Source organism: Hippocampus guttulatus, chromosome 13 (genome assembly GCF_054856545.1).
Source record: "Hippocampus guttulatus isolate MCC_2025c chromosome 13, RoL_Hgut_1.0, whole genome shotgun sequence".
NCBI lineage: Eukaryota > Metazoa > Chordata > Actinopteri > Syngnathiformes > Syngnathidae > Hippocampus > Hippocampus guttulatus.
This window is the reverse complement of record NC_141273.1, coordinates 9643875-9669106: the sequence shown is the minus strand read 5'-3', so window position 1 is coordinate 9669106 and position 25232 is coordinate 9643875. Positions and strand designations below refer to the sequence as shown.

The following is a 25232-nucleotide window of genomic DNA, read 5'->3' as shown; positions in this document are numbered from 1 at the left end:
GTCATGAGAAAGTGAATTTTCCATTCAACTGTATGTCCCCTTTGTGTAACACAAGTGTACATGTGCCAATATTCTATCCACATATCCAAATCCCAGTATGAAATGTTGTGTCTTGCAGGGGCATGAATGTTTGTAGGTTTATGAATGGGTGCAATGTGGCTGGGAAGCACATTCAGAAAAGGGCTTAAGTGGATTACACCTCATTTCAAGGATGCTTATGGTAAGATTAAAACAGATATGAGGTAAGTGAGGAAAATTCTAAATCTGATAGGTTGAATTTCACTCATCCTTTTTCCTCCTCCCTGTATGCCACTTGCCCGTATATGCTTGTGTGTGTGTGTGTGTGTGCGCGCGTGTGTGCGCGTGTGTGTGTGTGTGTGTGTGCATGGGTGTGTTGAGTGTGGTGTTTGTGGATGTACAGTAAAGATCAACAGCCATCATGGAAGTGTTTCTTATTTGTATGGGACAAAAATACACATGCATCCATCCACCCATGCTTATGATCGTGAGCTGAAGCCATAACAAATGAGGTGCTCTTCTGAAGTAACAGGTCAGCGTAAGGCCGTGCCCGCTAGAAGCGTGCCTGCGAGTGAACGAGAAACAATTGACACTTGGTCAGTCATGCTTCCTGTCTCTGATGGGTTGCTTGTCAATCAAATTTGGCTGTCTGATTTTTTTTTTTTTCTAGATGATTTTACTCATACGGTCAGGTCACAGTAGTAGTAGTGAATGCATCTGCCTCAAATGTCTCAGCTCAGGGGTCAACCAGCATCCCAAAAAGGATTTGAGTTAAATCTCCACTCTATATGCAACATGTGTACATGGGCTCACACGTAATCACATTTAATCTGAAACTATAATGAGTTCCATAGCTATTACAGTCAACTAATGTGTGCTAATAATGATGCCATATGGAGGGAGGCACTTTAGGTAATTCCTCTTTTTGAACAAGCTGCCAATAAAAAGGCCATATTAGGGAGAGTAGGTTTAATTCACCAGATCTATAATAATAATATTGCTATATCATGCTTTTATCGTTTTAGCACCCACTCAGATCTTAAATAACGTGTACATATTAATACAAAACTGAGCATTTCCAAATGTTTTGCGCTTGAATGTCGTTTTCTAGTGCACTCAAAGTGTGCTTGGAGAGTAGACTTTATGACGTGCCTGATTACACTCCCCTCATCCTCGTCGCTCCCAAATTCCTCCCCACATCCCTCTGCCAGCCAACACTGCAGCCCAGCGGATAACCACGCATGGATTAGCTGTGACATCACACTGAAGAGATGGCTGAGTGCGAGGAAGGCCGAGCACTCGGGTGTGTGTCAGATGTGTGTGTGTTGGAGGCTGATTAGACGGTGAGGGTGGCAGCGAGTGGGAAGCGAGGATTAGGCAGCCATTGGAGAGTTGCCTATAGGTGCTGACACCACTCCACCTCACCAAGGGCTCAATTTACTGACGGATCAGACTCATTTATGGTGGGCGGGGATTATTATCAGTTCAAGGGGGACATATTTTTATTACACTAACCCTTCAAACTATATGGTCACAATATGGAGATATTTAAGGATGCCTAGTCAATACCAGTGGTGGGCCTCGTATTTGGAACCTGTGCCTTAAATGGGGACTTACCGATTCAGTCCACCTCTTAATACCACCACTAACTCGTCGCAATTAAATAAACGATCAATACTGTACAAAAACACAATATACCAGCATGCAGTTTTGTCATGTACATCACATAGAGCACTTCAGAATTACTATTTATCAAATAACATGACAAATACAATTTGTACCTTTAAATAAAATACATCATATTTTCTGATTCTGATTATTAAATGTATGAATGTGTGCAAATCACCACAGACGTGTTCTTCATGTCGCAGTTGTCTTGCTCTGACCAACCAATCAGTTGATGGAAAAATGCTGACGTCATCGCTCGTCTAGTACATCAGTCAGCACTACAGATTGACTGACACTACTGGTGGCCCTGGACTGATTCACATGATATGACATAGAGGCTAAAATCTGATTGGACAAGAAAAAAAAAATCCAACTCATACAGTAAACATACCGGAAGCACGGCAGGAAAGAGAAACTTTACAAGATGAAGAAAATAGAGATTGCGTAGGAGGATGGTGTTTCCTGCTGGACTATGCTGTCTGCCGCACCTCCTGGATGACCCCGCCAGCTGATGTCCTCTGCACTCTGTCCCTTCCTCAATACATTATCATGCCGCCATCTTGCAGTAGAGTCTTGCAACCTGAGAACAGGTGCTGCAGACTGGTGTTCAGCATGACACAGACGGAGCAGCTGTCCTCCTTGCCAAACCGCTGGTGTATATTTCTGGAGAAAGGCAAAGTGTCAAATAATAAACAGTGTCAACCCCCCGCCCCCCCCCCCCCCGCCCCGCCCTTTCTCACTCTCTCACCCATGGACCCATGGTATATGAGCCATAACTATGATTGATAAGTAACTATTGGGACAGACCACCATATCAATACCATCCTTTTATATATTTGTCTTTAAAGTATAATAACCACTCTGAAATGCTTGATTCTTTGATTGACCAAAATATTTCTGGGTCAATAAGAACTGTTGCACATTTAACCATCCAAACATGATGAAAATTCTTCACCCTTTTAGCCTTCATGTGTCAGTATATTTAATGCTGTGTATGTATTCAATCAAGTCACAAATATTTTAAAACTGTAATATTAAAAGTTTTCTTTTCATGACATTTTTAAAGTGGCTCAATTTGACCCACAACATATCAGGGTTAAGACATTTACAATTTCTAATCTGAAAGTGATTTTTCAAACCAATTAAAAATATATAATACCATTTTGAACTTGCTTTGTATTATTATGAATTTTGTATCGTGTGGTCTTTGAAATACAGTAAATGGTTAAAACAAATTCCCGCGGTAGTCTCGCGAGACTCGCTCACTGGCGCGGATACGTACCAGGAAAAGAAGAGGTTCAATTTCGGTCTTTAAATCTTCAGCCCTGAATGTTGTGTCTGGATTTTGAGTCAAACGCTTTAAATGCAATACGTTAAGGGATACTAATTTCGCGTAAACCAAGTCATACTGCTTTATTCTAGCTTGTAGGTGCAGCATAGGTCACTAGTTGTCTCACGTTAACCTCCGAGGGAAAAAAGGATCGACGTATGTCCATGTCAACAATGGCCACGGAACAGAAGACGAGCTGGATATTAACTGGTGCAACCGTCGCCTGTGTGCTTGCTCTCTATGTGCCGTCTGTGCAGAGAACAGTCCCCGGCGGAGATTCAGGTTGGTTGCTAACGACAGTCAGCAAGCTAACTAAGCTTCCTTGTTTCAAGTCACGTGGGTTTGTTGTTTTTGGTAGCTGCTCACGTGGTCCGCTTTTGAGCTGCATTGAGGTGATCTACACCTGCTATCTGTCAGGGAAACTAAATGTTAAGGGAAACATTACATTCCTCCCCACATCACATTTTAAAACAGGGTACTACTGTGTTGTCTTGATAATATGGCTGGGGCATGCTTTCTGCAAGAATCAAAACCAATTCACGTTGACCCATTTTGGGCTTAATGTTCGAAAACTACGACCATTCCGCACCAAAATTAATGTGTCTATCTCCACCTATGCTCTTATCAGTCTCTGAAAAATATCAAAACAATCACTATAGTGTTAAGGGTTTTATCGGCATTAAGCTTTTTCCTCTCCATTAAAAAAAAAACCTTGAATCGATTAATATTATTGTTACTATTATTATTGAGATAGTACACAAAAGCAAAGCAACAGCAAAAAAGATGGCAATTATATATTAAATTAAGCTCAGAAAAATTGTGTTTTTTAAGACTTGTTCCTGCTTGATTATGAGTGTGATGGCCATTATTCTGGATAGATATGAATTCTATTTCATGAAACCCTGCCTGTGGATGGTATGATAAAGAATGACAAATTGGCACACACTCATCCAATATTCGAGCTACAGAGAGTTTCCCCCTCAAAATCCGTGAATAGGTGACCGTGCGAATGCTGAACCGCTCTATTGCTGTAATGCTTCATATTTTTTATTACCTCAATGAAACACTAGTCTGTTGTTATGTACATATATACATACCTGTACTGTTCTGCATATGCACTATATTTCAGTCCCTACCTTTTGCAAAGTACATGCTGTAGGCCAATGTGTCTTCCAACTTTCTCTGTAATGCAGGTTGCCAAAGAGTGCCTTGCACATTTGCAGAGAGTGTTTAGTTGAGATAGTCAAGTTACAGATGTTTAAATTGGCCAAATGAAGGCCCTGCTGCTTGTTAGCTTTGCAGCGGTCTGGCGTACAAGTTGCGGAAAGAAACGCGCATTTGCACATTGCAAGCGTATGAAAAGCTGAGCCAGATATGAATGCGGAACGACGACGAGAGAGCACCGAGTAGCCTGCCTGCTCTCGTGAATGAGGATGGTAAAACGGGGGGGGGGGGGGGGTGTGGGTAAGGGGGTGCTTTGAAAAAATGGCCAGCCCCTTCTCCACAGTGTTTAGGGACGGTGCAGGATGCCCACTCTGATAGTGCCAGCTGAATTCCCCAGGTCTCCGTCTCCGTGTCCTAATCTCTTTAGGTGTGATGTGCCCTGGAGAAGTTTGAGCACAGCCCCTCGGGCACACTGTTGTCTAGGAATGTGGAGTGTGGAAATGATTGGGATTACGGGAAGACCGGTGTGGGTGCCCATGCTCCACTATCACAAAGACTCTTGGCAACCTCGCTGCTCCCCCGTTGAGTCACTAGCTTCCATTTTGGAGGGGAGGGGGGTGCGCGGGCTGCAGAACCGCCTCACTCTGAGATTGCTTCTGCTCACTCAGTTTGATTTCTGTTGAATGGGGGGAAATGTGTGCCACCGCTCAGGGAAAATGAGGAGCTGACGAAGGACGAGAAAATGTGGAAGCGGTGGCAAGTACGTAGCTCGCCGCTCATGCCGGGTGAAATGGAGCTGGAAAGTGTTTAAGATGTGCTGCAGGTGGAGGAGTTCTGACTTCATGCTCCATAAGACTGATAAGAGTTAGGATCCTCATGTGCCACCAAATGTAGGCATTAAATCACAATTAAGGTCAGCACAGCCTAAGTGATTAACTCATGCCTTTAACTTTTTCTGTGTCTCTTTTGTAATTCCACTACAAAATTAAACCAGTCAACTTTGTTTTTAAAGGCTATATGATGGCGACAGTTTGACCCTGGAACAAATGAATACATTTTGCATTTGTTTATATATTCATGTTAGAAAAAAAAGTTTTGAAATCAAAAAACAACTTGGAAGTAAAGCATCATGGAATGGACTGTGTTTAATTGTTGGCCTTTTTACGGTTTGTGAAGCCTCACACGTGCACATCTTTTCTTTTTCACTGAATGGTTTGATGCCCTGTGCTGTGCCGATACAGGCCATAAGGACATTGCAGAATATGATGGAGCAGACACGGGACTTTCTCTCTAGTGCCGCTAGAGGGTGCTGTCACGAACCCAAACCTTTATCAGTGTCAGTTAATCTGAACCGAATTTCAATTTTCATGAGTGGGAGATGCAAACATTGGGTGAGAAATCAGCATAATTTGAAACGCTCTGGGTGTATTCTGGCACAAATGGGTTTGTGCCCAGCTACATTAAAGCTTGCTCAAATAGCTTTTAGGAGTGGAGGGGTGGGGGAGACGTTTTCATTCAGTGTTGTGCCTCACACAGAGCTTGTCATGAAATTGTGCATCCGGCTCTTATTTTTGCAGCTTACCTCATTCTGTGACTGTCACCAGCGTCGCCTTCTTTCTGTTTATGCCCAACGGACTGAAGGCGACACTGAGACACTGGCAGAGACGCATGGAGAGTGGCAGAAGAAAGACCCTGACGCACGGGGAGGATGGGACTGGAAGCATTCTTCTCAGATCAGCATATGTGTGTCTTCGTGTGACAGTGCATTGGAGAGGGTGTCTACTGGTGTGCGTGTGTGTGTGGTGGCGAAGGCAAGGGAGGGGAGGCGTCAGGGGAGAGGCAAGCGCTGAAGAGAATGAGCGTGCCGCTTAGGAAATGTCACACTGGGAAGATTTGCAGGTTTTGATCCTAGCAAATTAATGCAAAACCCCAGCGCAAGTATTTGATTTGGGAAAACTTTGGGAGCAGACTTGTCTCTTAATAATAATTATTGGGTTTACATTAATTTCCTCCGCCATTTCTCTTCCACAGGAGAGCTGATCACCACTGCCTGTGAGCTGGGGGTAAGTATTAGCGCTATTGTTTAATCAATTCACTCATTAACTCTTAGAAGCATTAAGCAAGTTTAATTAAGCATGGGCAGAAAGCAGATTAATTCAGTTTCAGTCCACAGGTTTCCCCCCTTCTTTTCTTTACACTTATTTTACCAAGTTGCAAGTAGAGAATGCTATAATTTGCAACCCGTTTTTCAAATCCAATTAAAGTCAATAGTAAGGCGATGGCTTTTGTGGGCTTTGCCTTATGTACGGTATAAGGCTTATTATATCCACCCCTCGTTTTTTGTGTGTGTGTAAGCCGCAAAGAATGAACTAAATCGGGTTAACAGTTATAATAAGTTTTATTATTTAATAAAGTTTATTACGCCGCTGTGATCCTTTTAGGGAGGCTGTGTCGGTGTCACTATGCCAGTAATCCTGCTGTTAGGGCTGCGGTCCGTGTGGCCTGCCCGGCTGCCTCGCAGGCCTCCCAAAGGCCTCGCAGGCCACCCCTGTGTCCCAGGCTGCCCATTTTGATCCCAAGAGTTCGTCTGCCCTTTTGTCTTTCTGACTTTTTTTTGGCTCAGCGATCCTGAACTTGAATCTTTCCTCTCATGTCATTCTCTCGCTCTCAAGTTCACGATTTGAACTCTCACTTCTTTCCCTCGCTTTGTCTTCTGACCGTAACATTTTGTTCCAAAGCCCAACTGGGGCATCTGGTGTAGTTTTATGGTACGGTCTGTTCTAACGTTGACCGGCAAAGTAGTCAAACTCACCTTTCTGTACTGTCTTCGGTTGAAGCGCTGCCCCTACTTTCTGCCAGTGTGACTCGTGTTATCAGCGGCAGGAAATGAATCTGTCTTTAATGACTGAGCCCTTATCTGGGCGAAGGAGACTTAGCGGCTAATTGCTGTGATTGCTGAGATCCCCCAGACGAGAACGACTGCGGCTCGGCGGTGGTTTTGGGGGCTGGGGCGGGCGAAGATCACGTGTTGCGCTGCGTGCTCTCGGGAGCCGCGCCGTCCTTGGGAAGAGGCCAAAGAAAGACAAGTGGAGAGTGCGAGGAGGAGGTGCCTTTGGTTTCTTGAATTTTCTGTTTCGCTTAACCTGTTCAGGGTCACAAATTTGTCTCGCAGCAACTACATGCAAGTCAGCAATGTGAAGTTGAACCACTACTCTACGAATGACCGTCCTTTCGTACCATGTCAGTTATTTTGTGAGAGGCGATGCCGCTCACTGTGTTTTCAAACGTTTCTGTGTGCCCAGGTGGCCCATCCTCCCGGATACCCACTCTTCACACTGCTAGCTCGCATGGCCATGTGTCTTCTGCCCACACTTTCACCAGCCCACAGCATCAACCTAATGAGCAGCGTGCTGGGGGCAGTGGCATGTGGCACCCTCTGCATGACTGTATGCAGGTAGGCCCTTGTAGATGCAAAGAAAAACCGTTTATGCTTAGATGTACATCTCAATTCCAATTTTGTAGAAATGTCATATATTTTAGTACAGTTGAGCTTTATTTAATCACATTTCTATATTCAAATTCATTGTGGATAGCTAACCTAATACAAGCATTCTTTTTTCTTGAGATTGATTTATTTTTGTCCGTCATGTGTCATATATGCGCACTAAGCACAACGTCGAGTGATGTGCGCCCAAAAAACAAATAAATAAATTTAAAAAATGACGCGCAGTCTTTATGGAAGTAAATATCATCTTATCTCATATCGACAGAGAAGTGAAGCGGGAGGAGGTAGAAATAATTTGGCAATATAAGGCTACGCTCCTCAATCCCCTCATTTCATTGCTTCTAAAGGTGACATCACGTCATTTCCACACGTAACAAATGAACCGTCTTCATGGATGAACTACTACTTTCACCACATAGGTCCAATTTATGCTTCATGTTCCAGGTGAGAGAGATGAAATCTAAGTCAAATAAATCAACACTGTTCCTTGAAACAATTTTGCAGATTCGCGTCATTGTCAATAGTCCCCCAAAGCATTCTTACCCGTTGGTGCGGCGGGCATATTGGGCTTTTGATGACATGTCGGTCGGATGTGTACACATATAAAAGAGGCCAGGGTTGGATTTGAAAAACTAAGAATTGTATTGCTCACGCTGCATTAAAAAAAACAAAAAAAAAACTGATAGATAGTGCAGATGGACAAAAAAGCGGAATTGAGCTGCAGTGAGAATGTAGTTTTCAATTGAACGACTCACACATTTGAAAAGATCACCTTATTTGGACAGAAGGTCAAAACGTACCAACGTCACAAGACAAATATCCAAACGGGAAATTGATTAGAGAAAAACAGTCTTGGAGAAACAGAAATTGACATTCTTCCACTACTTTTTGCATCTGGATGCCGTGTGAGGCACAGAGTGGCATTTCGGGGTCCTGACAGCCCGATGGTGCTGTCCCTAATCCTCTGCTCAGCATTCAGGAGCGAAGCTCATGCTGCCCTCCCCCTGCCACAACCCTGCCCAGCCTGTTTACCCATCAGCCACCCGTTGTGAGTTAGCACTCGCGTGTGTCTATGTATACCACAATTATCATGCCCTCCAACCCCCACGCCACCACATCTCTGTATTCCTTCGACCCCCCGTGTTGCCCAGCATGCGCCCAATCCAGACATGGCACGATTTCTAATCTGACGCTTCTTGCCTCCTGGGTCTAAAAAGGAACATGTTCACAAACGCTGTCCTCCTCTTTCTCACAACTTGCCTCATCTCCTCTGCATGATGAGTTTTTGGTTTCATGTGTTGTACTCGTTTACCTCGTTGCAGTTTGTTGTTGTCCAAAGTACAGTGTTTAATTCCCCTTTGGGGTTAGGTAATATGCAATTATTTAATATGAGACTTTGTTGTTACATTATATTATATTTGTTGTGTCAGGCTGAACTGTTTTTCTCCACACTTGCCAAAAGCACCGGACAACGTCATCTAATTGATGTCAATTTCCACATCTGCATTTTTGCAGTTGGGACATGGTCGTAATGTACAACAAGCCAAAATGTTTTTTAATTGCCTTATTTCTATGACTCAATTGAAGGGTTAAAGTCAAAGTTCAGAGTCAAGGCCTCTGCAGAAGTACAAGGGGATTGACAAGGATGTGCTCCATCAGGCTTTTAGAGCAGACTGCATTTTCCAGATGAGCTGTTTAGGCCTTTGGTTTTTCTCTGACCCCCACAGCCTTAATGCCATTGATGAGTTACTATTCAGTTGGAGGAAAGTAGCTCTTGGCCAGACGTCGAGAAGGCCGGAAATAGCCATGCTGTCTGGGAGCATTTTGGCTCACAGTGTGCATGTTAACTATAGCGCTGTTTGTAATCTCTGGGGATTTAGATTCAATTTTGGATTATGGCAAAGTGAAAAGTCATTTTGAAAACAGCCCACGCCACTCTACCTCGACTAGAGCCTGATGGGTAGCAAGGACTTCAGCCAAAGCAAACAGTCACATAACATAAGCTGTTAAGTGTGAACGTAATGTAATCTATGGGCTCAATTGGGCGGGGGGAAAAAAAAGCATAAAAGGTTTTTGTTATCTGTTCAGGGCCCAGTTTGCGTTTGTAGATCAGCAATCGCAGTAATGTTGTGGCTTGAAGGGGAGGGGTGGGCCTCCTATGTTGTTTGTCCAATACTGTACAATTCCAAAACTGGCCAGTTGATACCTGCTCCCTCTTCAATGATTTCTCTCATTTGTTGTTTATTTGCATTCGAAGCTTTATTCAACTGAGTTGCTCCATTTATTCCCACAGAAACAATTTTATGCCTTCACAGGAAAATTGTATTGAAGGCACATTTATCTGCAATATATCCAAACCTTTGAAGTATCCATTTAAATTAGTCGGCTGGATTGCGGCGTTTAATGTGCATTCATAGGTTTGGAAGGGACTTTGCTTGGGCAAATGTAGAAATGTAACACTTCCCTTTGATTTGTCAACTCCACTTGCCTCCCTTGCCTTGATCAAGTGGTTTGATGGTCAAATTGCACGTCTTGGTATGTTTTCGCACCGTGGCTTGACAAGCCTTTGAGGATGGCGCACGTAATGTTAATTACTATCGATTGCACTCGGAGGTGCACCGAGGAAAAAACACTTGGCCCGCGGAATGCTACGGGCCTCAGCCGTGAGCCTCCAGAGGAATGCACCCTTCATAACGGGATAATCCAGGCAGCTCTGTATTCTGCGTGTGCTCTCGTTTCACACTTTATCTGCCAAAGCTGCTCTGTATCTCCACTACCTTAGAGGGATCTCTTCCCATTCCCGAGCTTATCCTAAGAAACCAGGAGCAGCCACGTTAGCATGCTGACAGCCTTCTGAGCAGAAAAACAACCCTGGAACACTCAAACATCAGCATTTTTAGTTTGATCGCGATTACATAATAAGCACACCAAACATGTCTGTCAGCCTCTATCCCCTAGATGAGAGGCCCCGTTGCTACAAATTGGCCCAGCCGATACCTCAGGTAACAGGAGGGTGAGTGTGTGCCTCGCTGTCCATCAGCAATATGATTGAGATGGTCTTCTTTTTATATATGGAATGTTTTGAACGATGGTGGAGAATTGCATGGATCAATAGTCTCGGGTCTCACATTTGCAAAATTGCAATGGAATCTCTGAAGCCCGTATGAGCGGCGAATGCTTGCAAATGTAGCAAATTTAGGGTTTGTAAACATTCGTGAAAGGGTGCAAACTGTTTAACTCATTCCGAACTCTTTTTCTTCTCAAGGTTTCCATTTTAAACACGTTCAAAATGTTCTTGCGAATCCATTGTTTTGTGAACAATCGCAACTGTAGCATTACGTCATTTCCACCCAAATTGTTGCTCTTCTTTTCTTCCCACTCTTCCATGTGTTATATTGCGGTCCAATAGCCCTGCTCCCCCACAATCAGCATAACCAATGGTTTCCCCCAGGACTCATTCGCTAATACAGTTAAACAGATGCCTAATGAAGATGTTATTTCCTCATTACTGGCTATGGGATAGGAAAAGAGAGAAGGACCGCCAGATAGACGGCAGCATACAGTACCAGTTTAATCGTCCTTTTTGCCCTTAGGCCTGAGATTGTGTCTCTCTCGGACGTCAATATTACATTCTTCACCCACCACAGGCAGTCTTAATAAGGCAGCCGGCATGGAGATGGATCAGACTTGGCAATTATAGTTTAGCCAGAATTAGTTAATGGAGTCTGTATAGCAACATTTATGTATCACTGCTGTATGCTTAATGACTGGTGGAAAAGCAGCAAGGAAAATGGCTGTCAGTGAATTGCATAAACATGATTTTGTGTGTGCGTGTGCGTGAATGTGTAAATTGCTTTCCCTCATGCTCCTGTAATTTTTGTGTGTTGGTCTGAGATTATGATGGCATTACGGGAGAAATTGTCATGTCGGTGGCTGCATTGTTTGAGCGGAATTGTGTTGATTAATTTTATACGCACTAGGAGCACTGGAGCGCTTCCTGGAAGGAGAGGTGTCTGAGTGGCAAAGCCGGAGTCCCTCGCTTGTGGAGGAGACTGCATCCTTGGTGAACACTAAAGATGAGGGAGGGGAGTATGTTTCAGTAATTGCTCTAAAATTGGGTCGTGGCATGCCACATTCAGCTGAGCTTGACTGTATTATGAAATCACCAATTGAAAAAGACTATACTGAGGCAGTAATGAAAAGACTGTTGTCGTCAACCTATTTATTGCTTAATTATTAGTAATATTAGTGATTCTTTAAGGTGGTATTTTACAAACTGTTTCATCAGTAATGTTGACATGTGAATGTGTGTTCATGGTGTGCACTAGGGCAGGCATGTCCAGCTCTGGGCCTGGAGGGCCGCTCTCCTGCCTGTTTTCCAGATCTCTCGGCGGCAACACACCTGATTCAGGTGATCAGCTCATCAGCCAGCTCTGAAGCAGCATTAGAACAACGCTGATTATTTGAATCAGGTGTGTTGCTTCGGGGGAGAGCTGGAAAACACGCAGGACAGCGGCCCTTGAGGACCGACTTTGGACACCCCCTGCACTAGGGTCAATGTGTGCGCTAAGAGGGTGACAGAAGTGCGCAGTTGCCCATGCATGCAGTTCAGAGGGAACGTTGACCCTTGAATTTGCATATTCACATAAGTTTTATTCTTCAATATTTTTTAAAGTAGTTGGAACCTTTTTGGTGTTTTCTGTGATTTTGGGGTGGGGTGGTGGATTTTATTCCCCATTTTCTCAGTTTTTTGTGGAAAAAGAATACCGGTACTGTATTGAATCATTTTCATTTGGGGTTTGAAAAAAAAATAGCCTCCCTCGATGGATTTCAATAGGCGTCAATTATGCAGACTGACCCTGTACCTATCCCCCGCAAATAGCAGGGGTCCTCTGTATTTGCAATGTTCCAAATCTGTGTTATGCAGTGCATCTCTGTTACAAATATGAATACCAGAGTCTTGCATGTCTTTCAAAGGTTTTGATTCCTGTAACAGATTTACCATTACCTTACCATACCATTTTAAATGCATAAATGAATACAGTATATCAATTGCAGTTTGGCTTTAAAGTTCAAAGCAATGAAATGCTCTGTATTCTAATAGCCTCTAAGTACCCAGCCTGGCCAGAGGAGAGCTCGGGGGTGTCATCGAGGGCCAGCTGGAAGCGTCCTTCGCAGGCCGTGCAGGCCACCTCCTCTATGGTTTCCCTCCCCTCTTCAGGAATGTGTGATTCCTTTCCAGCAGTCTCCCAAAACCACTTGGTTGAGAACAGTGCGGCGCTGATCTGCGACGACACAGTTGCGGTATTTATTGTCTGGTCCCTGAGGCGCTTTGTATTGCTGGCTGCCCCGACCAGCTCCATTGTCAAGTGCCATTCAGTGCGCAGGGCTGGTGTATGCTTTTGTGCGCAGCCATTTAGCACAGGCGACTGCTGGCACGCCTCGAGTACACACTGTGTAGCGAGAGCTCGAGTGGTAAATGAGGCAGGTCCCATTTTGACACTTCAAAGTGGTTTTACTGCGCTTTTGTGGAGTCCTTGAAGGGGACACTGCTTAACGGAGCCTGTTGTACCGTTGTCATTTCTTATGTGTGTATTTCCCTTTCATCTTTTACTCTTTGAATCAGCTCAGAGCATTTTATGGAAGATATTCTTCAAATGTGACTTAGTGTCTGAGGACTGTCAAAAACTAGACCATTGATAATTGACATAATTGTGTGGTTGATGTCTTGTCAAAGAGGTTAATTGGACAGGTGAGGATGCAAACATTTTGGCAGTGGGTGGAAGAGACTTAGCTGGATTGTTCTTCTGCCACATTGCAGCCAGGCCATTGTTGCTGAGGCTGAGCCACCGCATTTCTGCACAGCAGCATCCTGCGCTACAGAGAACGGCGATAACGGCCAATGCTCTGGTGTCAGAGTGTTGTCCTGTTATGTCTGTACGCCCTGGGAGAATAAGCTGTAGAGAGGCAGACGTGGACCCAGGTGGTCCCACGCAGACAGGCGGGTCTTTTACAGCTGTACTATACACACATCACTGGGCTCCAACGGACTGTCAAGTTCTAACAGAGAGATTTGTCAGCCACCCAGTGAGAATAAAGTAGTGGAAGATGAAAAAAAGATGTGTGTCTGAATATGTGACAAGTGCTGCATATCTATCAGGTGGGGCTTAAGGAGCCAGAACCGACTTGTTGTAATAACTGTGTCCATGGGACCCCCCTGACTGTTCTGCACCCACACCAAAAAAAAAAAAAAACCCGCCCTCCTGCTAGGAGTGTGAGCTTTGGGTTAATTGTCAAGCGGGGAGGTAAACTAGTGTGTGCAGAGGTCCCCGTTTGCCCCCACCACCTTCATCCCTGCTTCAAGTTACAACTAATTCCTGGAGCGGGGCGGCGAGGGAAGACACCGCTATCTCATATTAAGACGCGCGCCTAGACGACCCATCAGCACGCTCCATCCCCCGCACCCGCCCTTTCGCACATATATTCACAAGCTCGCCTTACAGTGAACACAGAGAGGAAAAATAGTGAAGAAGAAAGCCTAAGAAAAAAGGGGAAATAGTCAGCAAGCAAGAATTTTTCCCCCCCTACCCTCTCCCCCCCCTCTGATTTAGCGCGCTTTCCTCAGAAAGCTCCATTGTTCCCCTCGCCTAAGTCTCATCAGGCCTTTTGTGGCTGACTATCACAGCGGCAGGCAGAGAGCTGGAAATGTATAAATGCTATCATGCCTTCTGATTAATGGCGGTGCTTATGAGTCAGGTCTGATAACGGGCCTGCTCTCTACTCAATTTCAGATACCGTTAATGGAATCTGTCTTCTGCGATTGTAATGTGAGAGCGCCTAATTTGCTATGGAGCTTGAAGCTGTCACCGGCAAGGGATTGTGGGGTCATAAGGGACCTGGCAGCCGTTTGGCCTGCAGCTTGTATCTGCCGCGCTGAATAGAGCAGCTCTCTGCCTGTCAGTTAGCTGATAGGCTGATGAGGACTCTAAGCCACTCCACACAATGGCGGAAAGGGCCATACTGCCTGACTTCCCTAATTGTCGAGCCCGCTCATATTTCCGAGCCAGCGTGCAGGGGACTGGGCTGCCCACCCCCCGCCCTCCACCCGTTTTTCTTTTGCCCCCTCTCTCTCTGTTTGAACTTTTTTCCTGCTTTAGTTCCTCCTTCATCCGGCACACAGTCTCAACCCTTTAACACACATTTGACTGCACTATTTTGCACCCCCCCACCCCTCCTTCCTCCTCCCATCATTTGTCACCTCTCTCTTCCCTCTGTCTCTCATTTTAGTAAGTGGTGGGTCTTAGCGCATGACAGATTAGGCCAAGTTTTCTTCAATTACAGCAAAAGGGATGGAGACATTACAGGAGAGGAGGAAGCGGGAAACTTTTTTGCACACATTATATTTAAGAAGCTGAGGATAAAGTGCCATCATGACCATGGCAGTTTTTTATGCCGTTCTGTTTGAGATCAACTAGCTTCTCCGCGAATGGGCGGTGGTGGGTTATATTACTCATTTGGGCCAATTCATGGAATGTTTTTCTAGGTCTGAATATGAAAATATTGGAACGCAAAGTGTGGGCATCCGTTTTGGGGGTTTTAACTGCATAACTTCAATGCGAAACTGCTTTTTCCTTTTCATTTGTGCCATCGCTAAGGAAAAAGGGACAGAAACTTAGGGCGCGTGCACATGGAAACAGCTGGATTCATTTATAAAACAATTCTCGTGAACACTGAATCGCATGTGTGAAATGTATATCCACACGGAAACGCTTAAACGCTGTCGTTTGATATATATGCCTGGCCTGTGTGTAATGCTGCTGGAGACCTGCCACAGGAAGTCACCAAAAAAAGAATAATAAGCAGTGTCATGCAAACATACTCACAACAATGGCAGTGAATCATGCCTTTACGCATCTGTGACAAAAAAAAATAAAAATCAGGAAAGGCCACTCCTGTAATTCTTTCTCCAAAAAGGGGAATGAATACTTTTTGTCCAAATTTGCCTTCCTCACCCGCACTTCTTTTAATTCAATAATTTAATTCCACTTTCCATTCCAAGTTACGTACAGTGCTCAACATAAGTACACTCTAACACATTTGAAAAAAATTAGAGAATTAATATTTTCCACGACATACTGTTTGACAGCATACAATGGTCTCACAAATTAGGACCATTGGTTGTAAGTAAAATGTGCCGGTGTGTACACACACACACGCACCCACACACGCACACACACACACACACACACACACATTAAAAAAAAATCATAATGTTGCACACATGGGTATCTGCTATTCATTCATACATTTTCCAAAACTCTTATCCTCACTACGCTGGTCAACGGCAAGGCAAAGCTGATTTTTAGATCGAAATACACGGATGAGTTTAATCGCCACCAAAATTAAGAAAATTGTTGCATTGACTGAGAAATGGATAAATGGCTTTTCTTGTTTATGCTGAGCAGCCCCTCAACCCCTTTTGTCCTTCGCTGTTAGGTTGGTAGGTCCTGGTCCTGGAGCAGCACTGGCTGGAGGAGTCTTTGCCGTTTCCAGGCTGAGTTGGCAGTGGTCAGTGGTTGCCGAGGTTTTCACCCTCAACAATCTTTTCACTGGGCTGCTCGTCTTCTCTGCTGCCAGCTTTCACTCGTCTACGAATGCATCTGAGAGGCGAAAGGTGAGTAGACTTTCAGCTTTGACATTTTCAAATTTCTTGTCGAGATGTCCTCAGAACGCCATGTGTACTGTTAGCATTCACAGTGGGGGGCGCTTTGCTGCGGGCTGGGACTCTGCAACCAGCATACCCTGGTGCTTTATGTACTTCCAGTCATCCCGTGGGTCTTCCATAGACTCCGCTCACACGGGGTAAGCCTGAGATTCTTACGTGTTGATTTTTTTTTACAGCACCTAGCTTGATTACAAATTGGTTTGCTTCCTTGACAGGAGCTGTCTCTACGTAGCCTCATGTGGATGGGAATGTGCTTCCTGCTGGGTTTTCTTCCCTACATCTTCCTGCCTTTTTCCTCTTACATGAACGCTGCCCGTTGGACCTGGGGTGACCAGACCACTATATCGGGCCTGCTAACCCACCTGCTCAGGGCTGAATATGGTACCTTCAGTCTGGTAAGAGTTGCTTGCTCTGTTTGAGTTTTTTTGTTCTCCGGCGTATCAAGTTTTACTTGGCTCTTTTTCTGTGTTTGCAGGCAAAGACGGAGAGCTCTGCGAACCTGACGTCATTGCTGAAGTGAGTTTTTTTTCCCCTTCTTTTCATACTTGTCAAAAATCTGTTTTGATATACAGGTATATGCAGAATTATTTTTCATAATGCAGGTATGGTTTGCTTTGCAGTATAGCTATGTGTGATCAGAGGTACAGTCAGGGAGCTGGAGAACCCTGCTATCCTTGGAACTGGTTCTTGGTGATGGACAAAGGCTTAACCACACCAACTTGTTCACAGTGCTCAATCATTTCCACAGCCTATCCCTCTCTCTCTTTCATGAGCTTTTGTTCTTCTACTCTCTCCCATCAAAGCACAAGTGAACCTTCTTAGAGGGCCAAATCGCTGTGTTTTGTTTCACCAGCAGTTTGAAGTGATCACTCGGTGCTGGTGTTTAAAGCGTGACGAGTTGTGATGACAGACGCTGCAACAGCCCTGGAAAAAAAATGTATTTTCTCGACTCCACCCGCCAACACACACACACACACACACACACACACACACACACACACACACACACAAACGAAATGGGGGTGCCTATGCATCTTAAGGCTCCCCCCCAGCACCCACTACTACTCATCACCCCCGCCGCTTGATGGACAACCGCACCTTCAAAATGGGGAAGACAGGCGAACATGACAAGCATGTCGCACTGGAGACATAAACCCAGTGGAGAAGCTGACACAACCACTCGCAAGCACACACTCGCACATAGTGTACATTGGGAGATAGAGAGACTCAATAAGCTGTCAAATCGAGATGGGTATTAAGCAAGAGGCAGGAAACTATCTTTGCTCTGAGAAAGCGCTCAGTGACTGACAAGGGCTGAGAAGAGAGGACGGGGCACCGGGGGGGTGCGTGACACTGTCATTCGAATCTGTCAATCTGTTTGAAAGGAGGAGCGCACAGTCCAAAGAGTTTGTTTTGATCGGGAACGGCGAGGATTGAATTGGTGTCCTTGAGTTCTGTCATAGGACGAGCATCTGAGTTTATCTTGAACGTTTGTCAGCATGTGTGCCCATCGTGTTTGTTTGTGTATTTGTAGGGCCCAGTGGGACCACTGCCTGGCAGACCTTTCTCTTCCCGTTGTGGCTCTGGCGGCATTGGGCCTCCTTCTCACCTCAATGGATAGGTAAGATGAAGCCCTTAGTTTAAGAAACAAAATCAAAGAAGCCCGTCGCAGACTGAATGATGTTGCTGAATATGACTGAACAATGACGGGGGGGACGGCAAGTCACACTCCTGCACCAGGAAATTGAACCTTGCACACATAATGGGTGGCAGTTACTCTCTTCATAACTGAAGTTATAATTTGAGTTGTGAAAACATATGTGATACGACATGGCACTTTTGATGGCATTTCGATCTGCAACGTTGTGATACCAACCACATGTGATTCAAATTCTGAATCACGGCAAGACTAGTGGCCAACGGTCTACCACTGATGAGAACTAGTTGCATACAATGCGAAAGTTTAGTCGCGTTTGGCTACTTTGCTCAATGTGCGGCAGGCCAAGCCAAGCACTGTTTTTGAATTTGCGTCTACAAGTAGATTATTTTATGCTGTAGGACTGATCCCTGCAAATTCCTATCACTATCCACTAATGAAAGAAGTGCAAGATCATGCAATGGGATGTCAAAATGAAATCATGGAAATGCCAGTTTTCCTAATAATGGATACGATTTGATGAAATCTCAAATACTGTGTAATACTTTGTGTTTGAACAGATTGTTTGTGAAACCTAAGTGACTAGAATCAAGTTTACACCTTTGCTGTCTCATTTTTGGTTTGCTTGGTTTTTAGTACAGTTTGCAGCCAAGCTGAAATTATTCAGAGCTTGGCGGCAGATCCTAATGACTCAGGCTACTTTGAGCAAATGCCCCTCTTAGCAAGCTGAATTATGGACTTACTCTTATGTCAATGGAAAATCAATTTTTCTCCAGCATTGTTTCTTTTTTCTTGTTCCAGCATGTATCGCTCCATGTCCTGGCTGTTGATTTCCATGCTGCTCATATACTCACTGTTTTTTGCTTGGAGGGCAAACTTGGACATCAGTAGACCTTTACTGCTTGGAGTGGTAAAAAAAAAAAAACAGATCATTTTATTACTGTATATTAATTGACAATTACGGCAGCGATGCAGCAAAATGTATTGTGTTGAAGTCCAACTGCAGGAATCACTCTGTCTGCTGCAGGTAGAGCGTTTTTGGATCCAGGGTGATGCTATATTGTGTGTGCTGGCTGGACTCGGCTCCAGCATTACTCTCACTCGGTTGGAGCGCAGGCTAGGCCATGGGGGGTTTTGGAAGACCACAGCCTGGGTCTTCACCATGGCTCTACTGGTAAACATGATGCACACTAATCACAGGTAAGTGCTCGGCATCCATGCTTTTGGGGGGAAAGTTATGACATACGGTCTAAAATTCACTTGGTTTAATTTGCCAACATTTTGCCTAATTGGTCTCAAATTTGCAATTCCATAGCAATAAATCAGAGAACACCTCTAAGCTTTTTCTTTTGTAAAAGTTTTGGTTTTGCTTTTACTTTTAATTGGCGTGAAAAAGGTGTCACTCAGTTACAGAGTGTCTGAATGCTCTTGAGGGATTAACTAACATTGAATTGTATGAACGCCCACTTTTCCAGTGTTACATCAGCAGAGAAAAGTTAAAGCGAAGAGAAAAGGGGCAAAATATAAAGTCCTCTCTCATACCTTTTTAAAATCCCTTTGCTTAAGTTCCCCCCCCCCCCCCCAATCAACCCGATTTGTTTCTAGTCTGTGCTTCAGACCTGCGGTATGAACATGTCAGGTTTCTCTCCGCTCACCCCGTGGTAAGGGCTAAAGTGAGCCACGGTTTGCACATAGATTCTACTCGCTGAGCTCAGCCTGAGATGTTAGCTGTCCGAAGAGGCAGATTACACCAACGAGGTGCAGAGGAGTGCCAGACAGCCATCACTGAGCGGCTTTGATCATGAAGAGAGCATGGCCTGCGCTGTCATTCCCATCACACCTGTCTGCTCACGATTAGATAGGCAGCTGGAGCGCTATACACAGGCGAAGGGGCGGGGCCACTGACAACTTCCTCTCAGAGCACCTTGTAAGCACACTCCCAAGAAAATATGCTGACTTTCTTTTGTACAGTATCCCGCTTAGAATGGAGGTGAAGGTGCACCCTTAGCCCTTTTTTAATGCAAGTAAACAAAGCTGCTGTTTCCATACGCGTCGGTGATCTTAGGGAATGTGACCAGAGCAATAACAGCGTGGTGGAACGCTTCGGCAGGGAGCTTTTAGCCTCCTTCCCAACGGACTCCGTCATCCTGACCAGAGGAGATCTGCCGGGGAACTCCCTCCGCTACCTGCACTACTGTCTTGATGTGCGGCCTGATGTGCGCCTGGTCGACCAGGAAGTGAGAGCCTCGCCTTGTCCTCACTCTCTCTGATCAAGCTTGGGTCTCAATGAGAACAAAGTACACATGAGTAAACACCCTTGTTTCTTGTAAAATAAAGTCAATGAGTTGTCCCCCTGTATTGTTTTCTCCAACTACCTTGACCATAATACTAATGGGAAATTTTATTAATGGGCCGAAGAAATTGTCCACTAACACTTACTTACTTACATTTGAAAATCCTGTTTGGCGAACCAATTTGTTAGAAGAGATTTAAACATTTGTCGATATAACAACACCATTGACTGTTCAAGCGCAGACCCTTCCTGTTTTCATCATTCTAAACAAACAAACAAAGAAACACAAACTTACTTCTCTTTCTCCTCTCTAGATGATGACATACAGTTGGTATGTGAGAAAGCTTGAAGCGCACCTCCATGGGGTGCACTTTCCCGGCCGGCTGTGGGACTCCGTCCACTCTGAGGAGAAAGGCACCTTCAATCTAGAGCAATTTCTGATGCACAACTCCCAGTGAGTCTCAAATTAACGCTAAAATTATCGAATGAAATGGTCCATCAAAGCAGTAGGTGATCTCATTAGGCAGTGGAATGGTTGACCCACCGCTGAACGCGGGGTGAAGATAAGCACATACGTACGTTGAGGCCTTAAAAGGACTTTGATGAATCGTCACTAATCTGCTTGATTGTGTCAAACAGTCTCTCTTGGCTCCATTCTGAAACTGAGATATGACCTGTAAATGCCGAATCCACTAGGGGGCAGTATTTGCTTGGGGAAAAAATGCCTCTCGGCCTCTCAGTGGGGCAACACTAAACGGGTTTGAACCCTCAAGGCTCGAGGCTTTGGTATGTAGCACCTAGTATAAGAGTGTGCTGACTAAGGAAATACACAGGAATTAATTAGCCTGCTTGTGTTATCTAGAATGAAGGCGAAAAGGGGTTCATTTTATAGCTGGCACTATTTATTTTTCTGCAGGAGGGACGTGTTTGCCTGTATTGGGCTGCCTGATGGAGACCCGAGTTGGGGTCGTAGCTTCTCCCGCTGGCCCTTCGGTGTGTGTGACTTCTTGGTTCCTGCTCGGAGGCAGTTTCGCCCCAAAGAGTGGGCGAGTCGCACACACAATCTTTACAACTGGAGCGAGCCACACAACCAGTAAGCAACCAAAAGAGAGCCACGACGTACATTTTAAACCATGCAGTCGGTGGCTACAATATTCGGTGCACTTGCACAGTGTAATACATTCTAATATGCCATATCAACAATTCTGCCATTACGTTATAGTCTGATTTTATTTTGATAGCTGTAGAGATAAACTTTATTCATCCTGTGAGGGAAATTAGAATCGATAAACCTGTTTTTTTGTAGTTGTTTTTTTTTTTGCATGAACATTTTATAGCAGATTGTCTCATAGAACATATTCACATTGATGGGAAAAACTTCCTGATAAATGTGTTGTTCAGTTTTATTTACATTTACTGGGTTTAATTTTTCATTTCACCATTCTGTTTGTCATTCAGACAGACAAGTAAACAAAATGGATTTAATCAAAGGAAGCAGATCTGTTTGCTTCTTGTCTCACGACTCCTCAGTCGTCCTCGTGGAGCTTGGCTGTGCTCTGTTCTCCACGCTGTGATCTGCTTTCTTTGTGAATTCAAGCAGAGCATAGACATTAGGCTCTCAGCCATTTGAAATGAAAGTGAAGATGGGAAATAATGAGTTTCATATTGCGTTTTGTCAATAACTGTGTCAAAAGTGGAATTAGTCAGAGCTACATCTTCTGTTGCGGTTGCCAGCAGCCCCTCATTCACTCAGATATCCACGGCTGAATACTGTGACATTATTTCTCGCACTCCAACGACAAGCGTGTCCGCCGATGCCCACCAGCTAAATATTAGCACCGGGACCCTGCTAAAATATTCTTTTGAAGAAGAGGTCAAGTGGTTACAATCTTCATGTGGAAAAAAAAAAAAGGGGCAAATGTGGTTTTACTCCATGTCTAATATGCAAGCCGGCATTTTAGCACAGTCATTTAAAGTTTATGCATTAAATATTTGTTTAGCGCTCCAGACCACGCGTAAGTCGAGTGGAACAATATATTCACATTTGTATTAATTTAGAGTTACTGCCTGAAGCTTTTCAAAAAATGTTTCTCCCCCCCGCCCTCTCTTTCCCCTCTGTGTGAAGTTTCCACTCTGCGTCCTGGGAGCGTGTGGCTAACGAGGAGATGTGGCAAGCCAGGTACACTCAAACTGTCCAATTTAAGATGCGCTTACACTATGCATAAATACGCTGCACTTGCTCTCCATAGATCAGTAATGTGTGGTCGAGCATCTTCGGTACGTGTGCGTTCCGTTCCGCAACTGTATCTCCATAAGTCACTCTATTGAAGTGGTGTGTCATCCAGCCATCCAGCTAGCACTTAGCCCTGATCCCTAAGCGCTTTGTTTCAGGATAAAGACGGCTTTCTTTCTGTTTGACCTGGCAGAGGGGATGCAGCGAGACGGCAAATCTGACCTCTTTGAGCTGTCTTACACTGTGAGTCTGACGTCAACAATGCTCCTACATCAGTAATATTCTTTTTTTCATTTTAATAGCGGACAGATTTAGGTGCCACTTCCTGGAAATACTGCAAAATCACTCCCATTGTCAAAACATCTGTTTTCGTAATTGTCCGGCTGTGTGTGCCTGCAGTTGTATAAGGCGCTTGTGGAGTCCGCCTCCAACTATCCTTCAAACTGGGACAAGAACCTGGCACTGGCCTGCGAGAGGCTGCTGCGCTCAGGTCACCAAGGCCACAGTCCAGACACCTTGTTGACCTGCAGCATCCAGCACTTCAGCCTATACTTGGACAAGGAACCCACAGACCCGCAGGCTCCCGCCATCCGCTCGGCCGTTGCACACCTGTTGAAAGAAAGAGCCCGGCACCGCCAGAGCCTCAAGCAAACCACCTGACAGGTTTGACCAGACACCCAGAAGTTGTGAAACTGACCTGAGAGCGGACAAGCTTCTTGTTCCGCTGGCTCTCCAGAAGGAAGCGCAACAATGTACCGGTTGTGGTGTTTTGTCAGGGTTTTGACTAAATTGCCACATTGGGTGAACTGAATCAGAGTAATGTGGTGAGAGAGCTGGACTACAAGAAGCCTCGAATGACCCCAATCAAGTGTGCCCCATTAGACTCTGGCACTTGATTGCTTTATCATTACATCTTCTGTTCCATTTGCCCCCTCCTCTCTTGCTCATGCAGCTTTTAATGTACTGATTATTTTTGCCTTGGCCGACACTCCGCTTCTCTTTTTTCCCCCCTCTCACATTAGGATGACGAGATTGAGGGAAACCCAATTTGGGGGCAGAAATAGGGGATTAGAGCAGCTGTTTAATCTAGGACAGACTCGCACTGTGCCACCCAGTCCCGGCACTCGCCACCCATCCCCCTGTCCATCCATCAGTCTATTTTAGATAGTCTTTTAAAAATGTTTAAAACTAATGCATTCGATTAGGCCCCCCTCCCTCCATCCCCCCACTCCCTCACACACTCTTCCGTCCTTACGGGAGGCCTGTAATCCTTCGTGGATTTAAATGAAATGTCACAATGCCAGAGACCCTTTTAAAGTGCGTGTGCGCACACATGTCAGTTTGTTTTTAAAAATGTACGCATGTGCCTGAACATGCGTAGATCTCAACTAAAGTCCCCCCCATGCAGAAATACACTCAGTAAATGGGTCAGCGCACCCCGAATATCTGAGAGGTTTTGATGAATCCAGACACACGCTTGACATGCAAGCTCCTGCAGAAACGGATGCATGTTTGTGGTCACCCTGGACATACGAGTGAGACTTCAGATGAAGGAACCAGATATTGACGTCCCACTGATGTTGTAAGAGGATTGATGGCAGTCAGTTGCTTGCTACATTGAAAGTTGCGGTTGTTTGAACATATTTTTCACCTTTTTGTGTCCAAAGTCTTTTTTTCGTTGGTTTAATAAAGAATTGGGGAACACAGAAGACTTTGTGTCGTTGTTGCCCACCACAATCGTGACATCACAAGTTGTGCGTTTGGGCGGTTTGTTGTCTTATGCGCTCTTTATGTTTTTACTTTACTTGTCTCCCTTCCGCCCTCATCCACGTCCTCCCCTCTTCCCCTCCTCTCCTCTCGCTGCCTCTTCCTCTGAGAGTCAGTTGCCCACCCTAAATCAGCAAGCTGCCGCGGATTGTGGCAACCCGTGGAATCGCCGTGACCGAGGATGCAGGCAGGGAGCCACGACAACGCTGGAATGTGGGGCGTCTGAGGAGATAAGAGCTCTGAGAGCCCAGCCAGGGAGACTCGAGTGATGGGGCAAGTGTGGAGGGGGAGAAGGGTGGGGTGTGTGTGTGAGGCAAGTGAGGGTGAGACAGGAACAGGGGGAGCAGCAGGTCTATGAATGGGGAGACAGAAAGACAACGGCATAAACAGCCCGAGAGTAAGGCGGCGCGAGAGGCGCGGGGGACTTGGTGGGGGCACACTCTGGAGATGGGAAGCCAGCCTTATTCCTCTTTGCATTTCATTTACATCCCTGGCCGTATCGACCAATCGGATTGGGAGCAAAGCCCAGGGCTTAGAAGGGGAATAAAAAGACAAAATGTCTTTGCTGCTCTCATCCCTCCCTGATAATACCCTCTCTGTTTTTCTTTTCTCTTTTTCCTCCCCGTCTATAAGTAGATACTGTCCGAAATGCCAGCAGAAAAGCGACACCTCCGCTTGCTGTGTATCTCAGATAGACGGAGCGGGGAGCAGGGGCTGAAAAGACAGCTTTAGCAACTGGGCCTATCTCCTCTCCTCTCTGGCTGCATGGAAGCTGCAGTGGAGGGAGGCGGCGGCTTGGGATGGGTCTGTTAGTTCATGTTTGGGAAGAGAACAGAGGGTGTGAGCGCCGTGATATACAGAGCTGGCCGCAG

At 45.2% G+C, this 25232-nt stretch overlaps 1 protein-coding gene and 1 long non-coding RNA gene across 5 annotated transcripts; one reads left to right on the top strand and one right to left on the bottom strand.

Moving 5' to 3' along the window:
- Positions 1-435: 435 nt before the first annotated feature.
- On the bottom strand, positions 436-3116 carry LOC147196250 (uncharacterized). Its single transcript, XR_015102670.1, has 2 exons — positions 2969-3116; positions 436-2349 (listed from the first exon to the last, which is right to left on the bottom strand). It is a non-coding gene; the product is annotated as an uncharacterized LOC147196250 (long non-coding RNA).
- Positions 3117-3153: 37 nt separating this feature from the next.
- On the top strand, positions 3154-24302 carry tmem260 (transmembrane protein 260). 4 transcript variants are annotated; one of them, XM_086127271.1, is made up of 16 exons: positions 3156-3298; positions 6212-6243; positions 7483-7634; positions 16182-16359; positions 16434-16547; positions 16626-16805; positions 16886-16926; positions 17945-18031; positions 18869-18977; positions 19095-19267; positions 20178-20304; positions 20675-20814; positions 21277-21453; positions 22486-22539; positions 22752-22836; positions 22993-24302. In XM_086127271.1, exons 1-16 carry the CDS (start codon positions 3175-3177, stop codon positions 23251-23253), a joined length of 2034 nt encoding a protein of 677 aa, XP_085983397.1. In that variant the 5' UTR covers positions 3156-3174; the 3' UTR covers positions 23254-24302. The 4 variants fall into 4 exon arrangements, with proteins under 4 accessions (XP_085983398.1, XP_085983397.1, XP_085983395.1 ...); XM_086127269.1 differs by having other exon boundaries at positions 20133-20304; XM_086127273.1 differs by having other exon boundaries at positions 20133-20304; positions 22787-22836; positions 22993-23140.
- Positions 24303-25232: the final 930 nt, after the last annotated feature.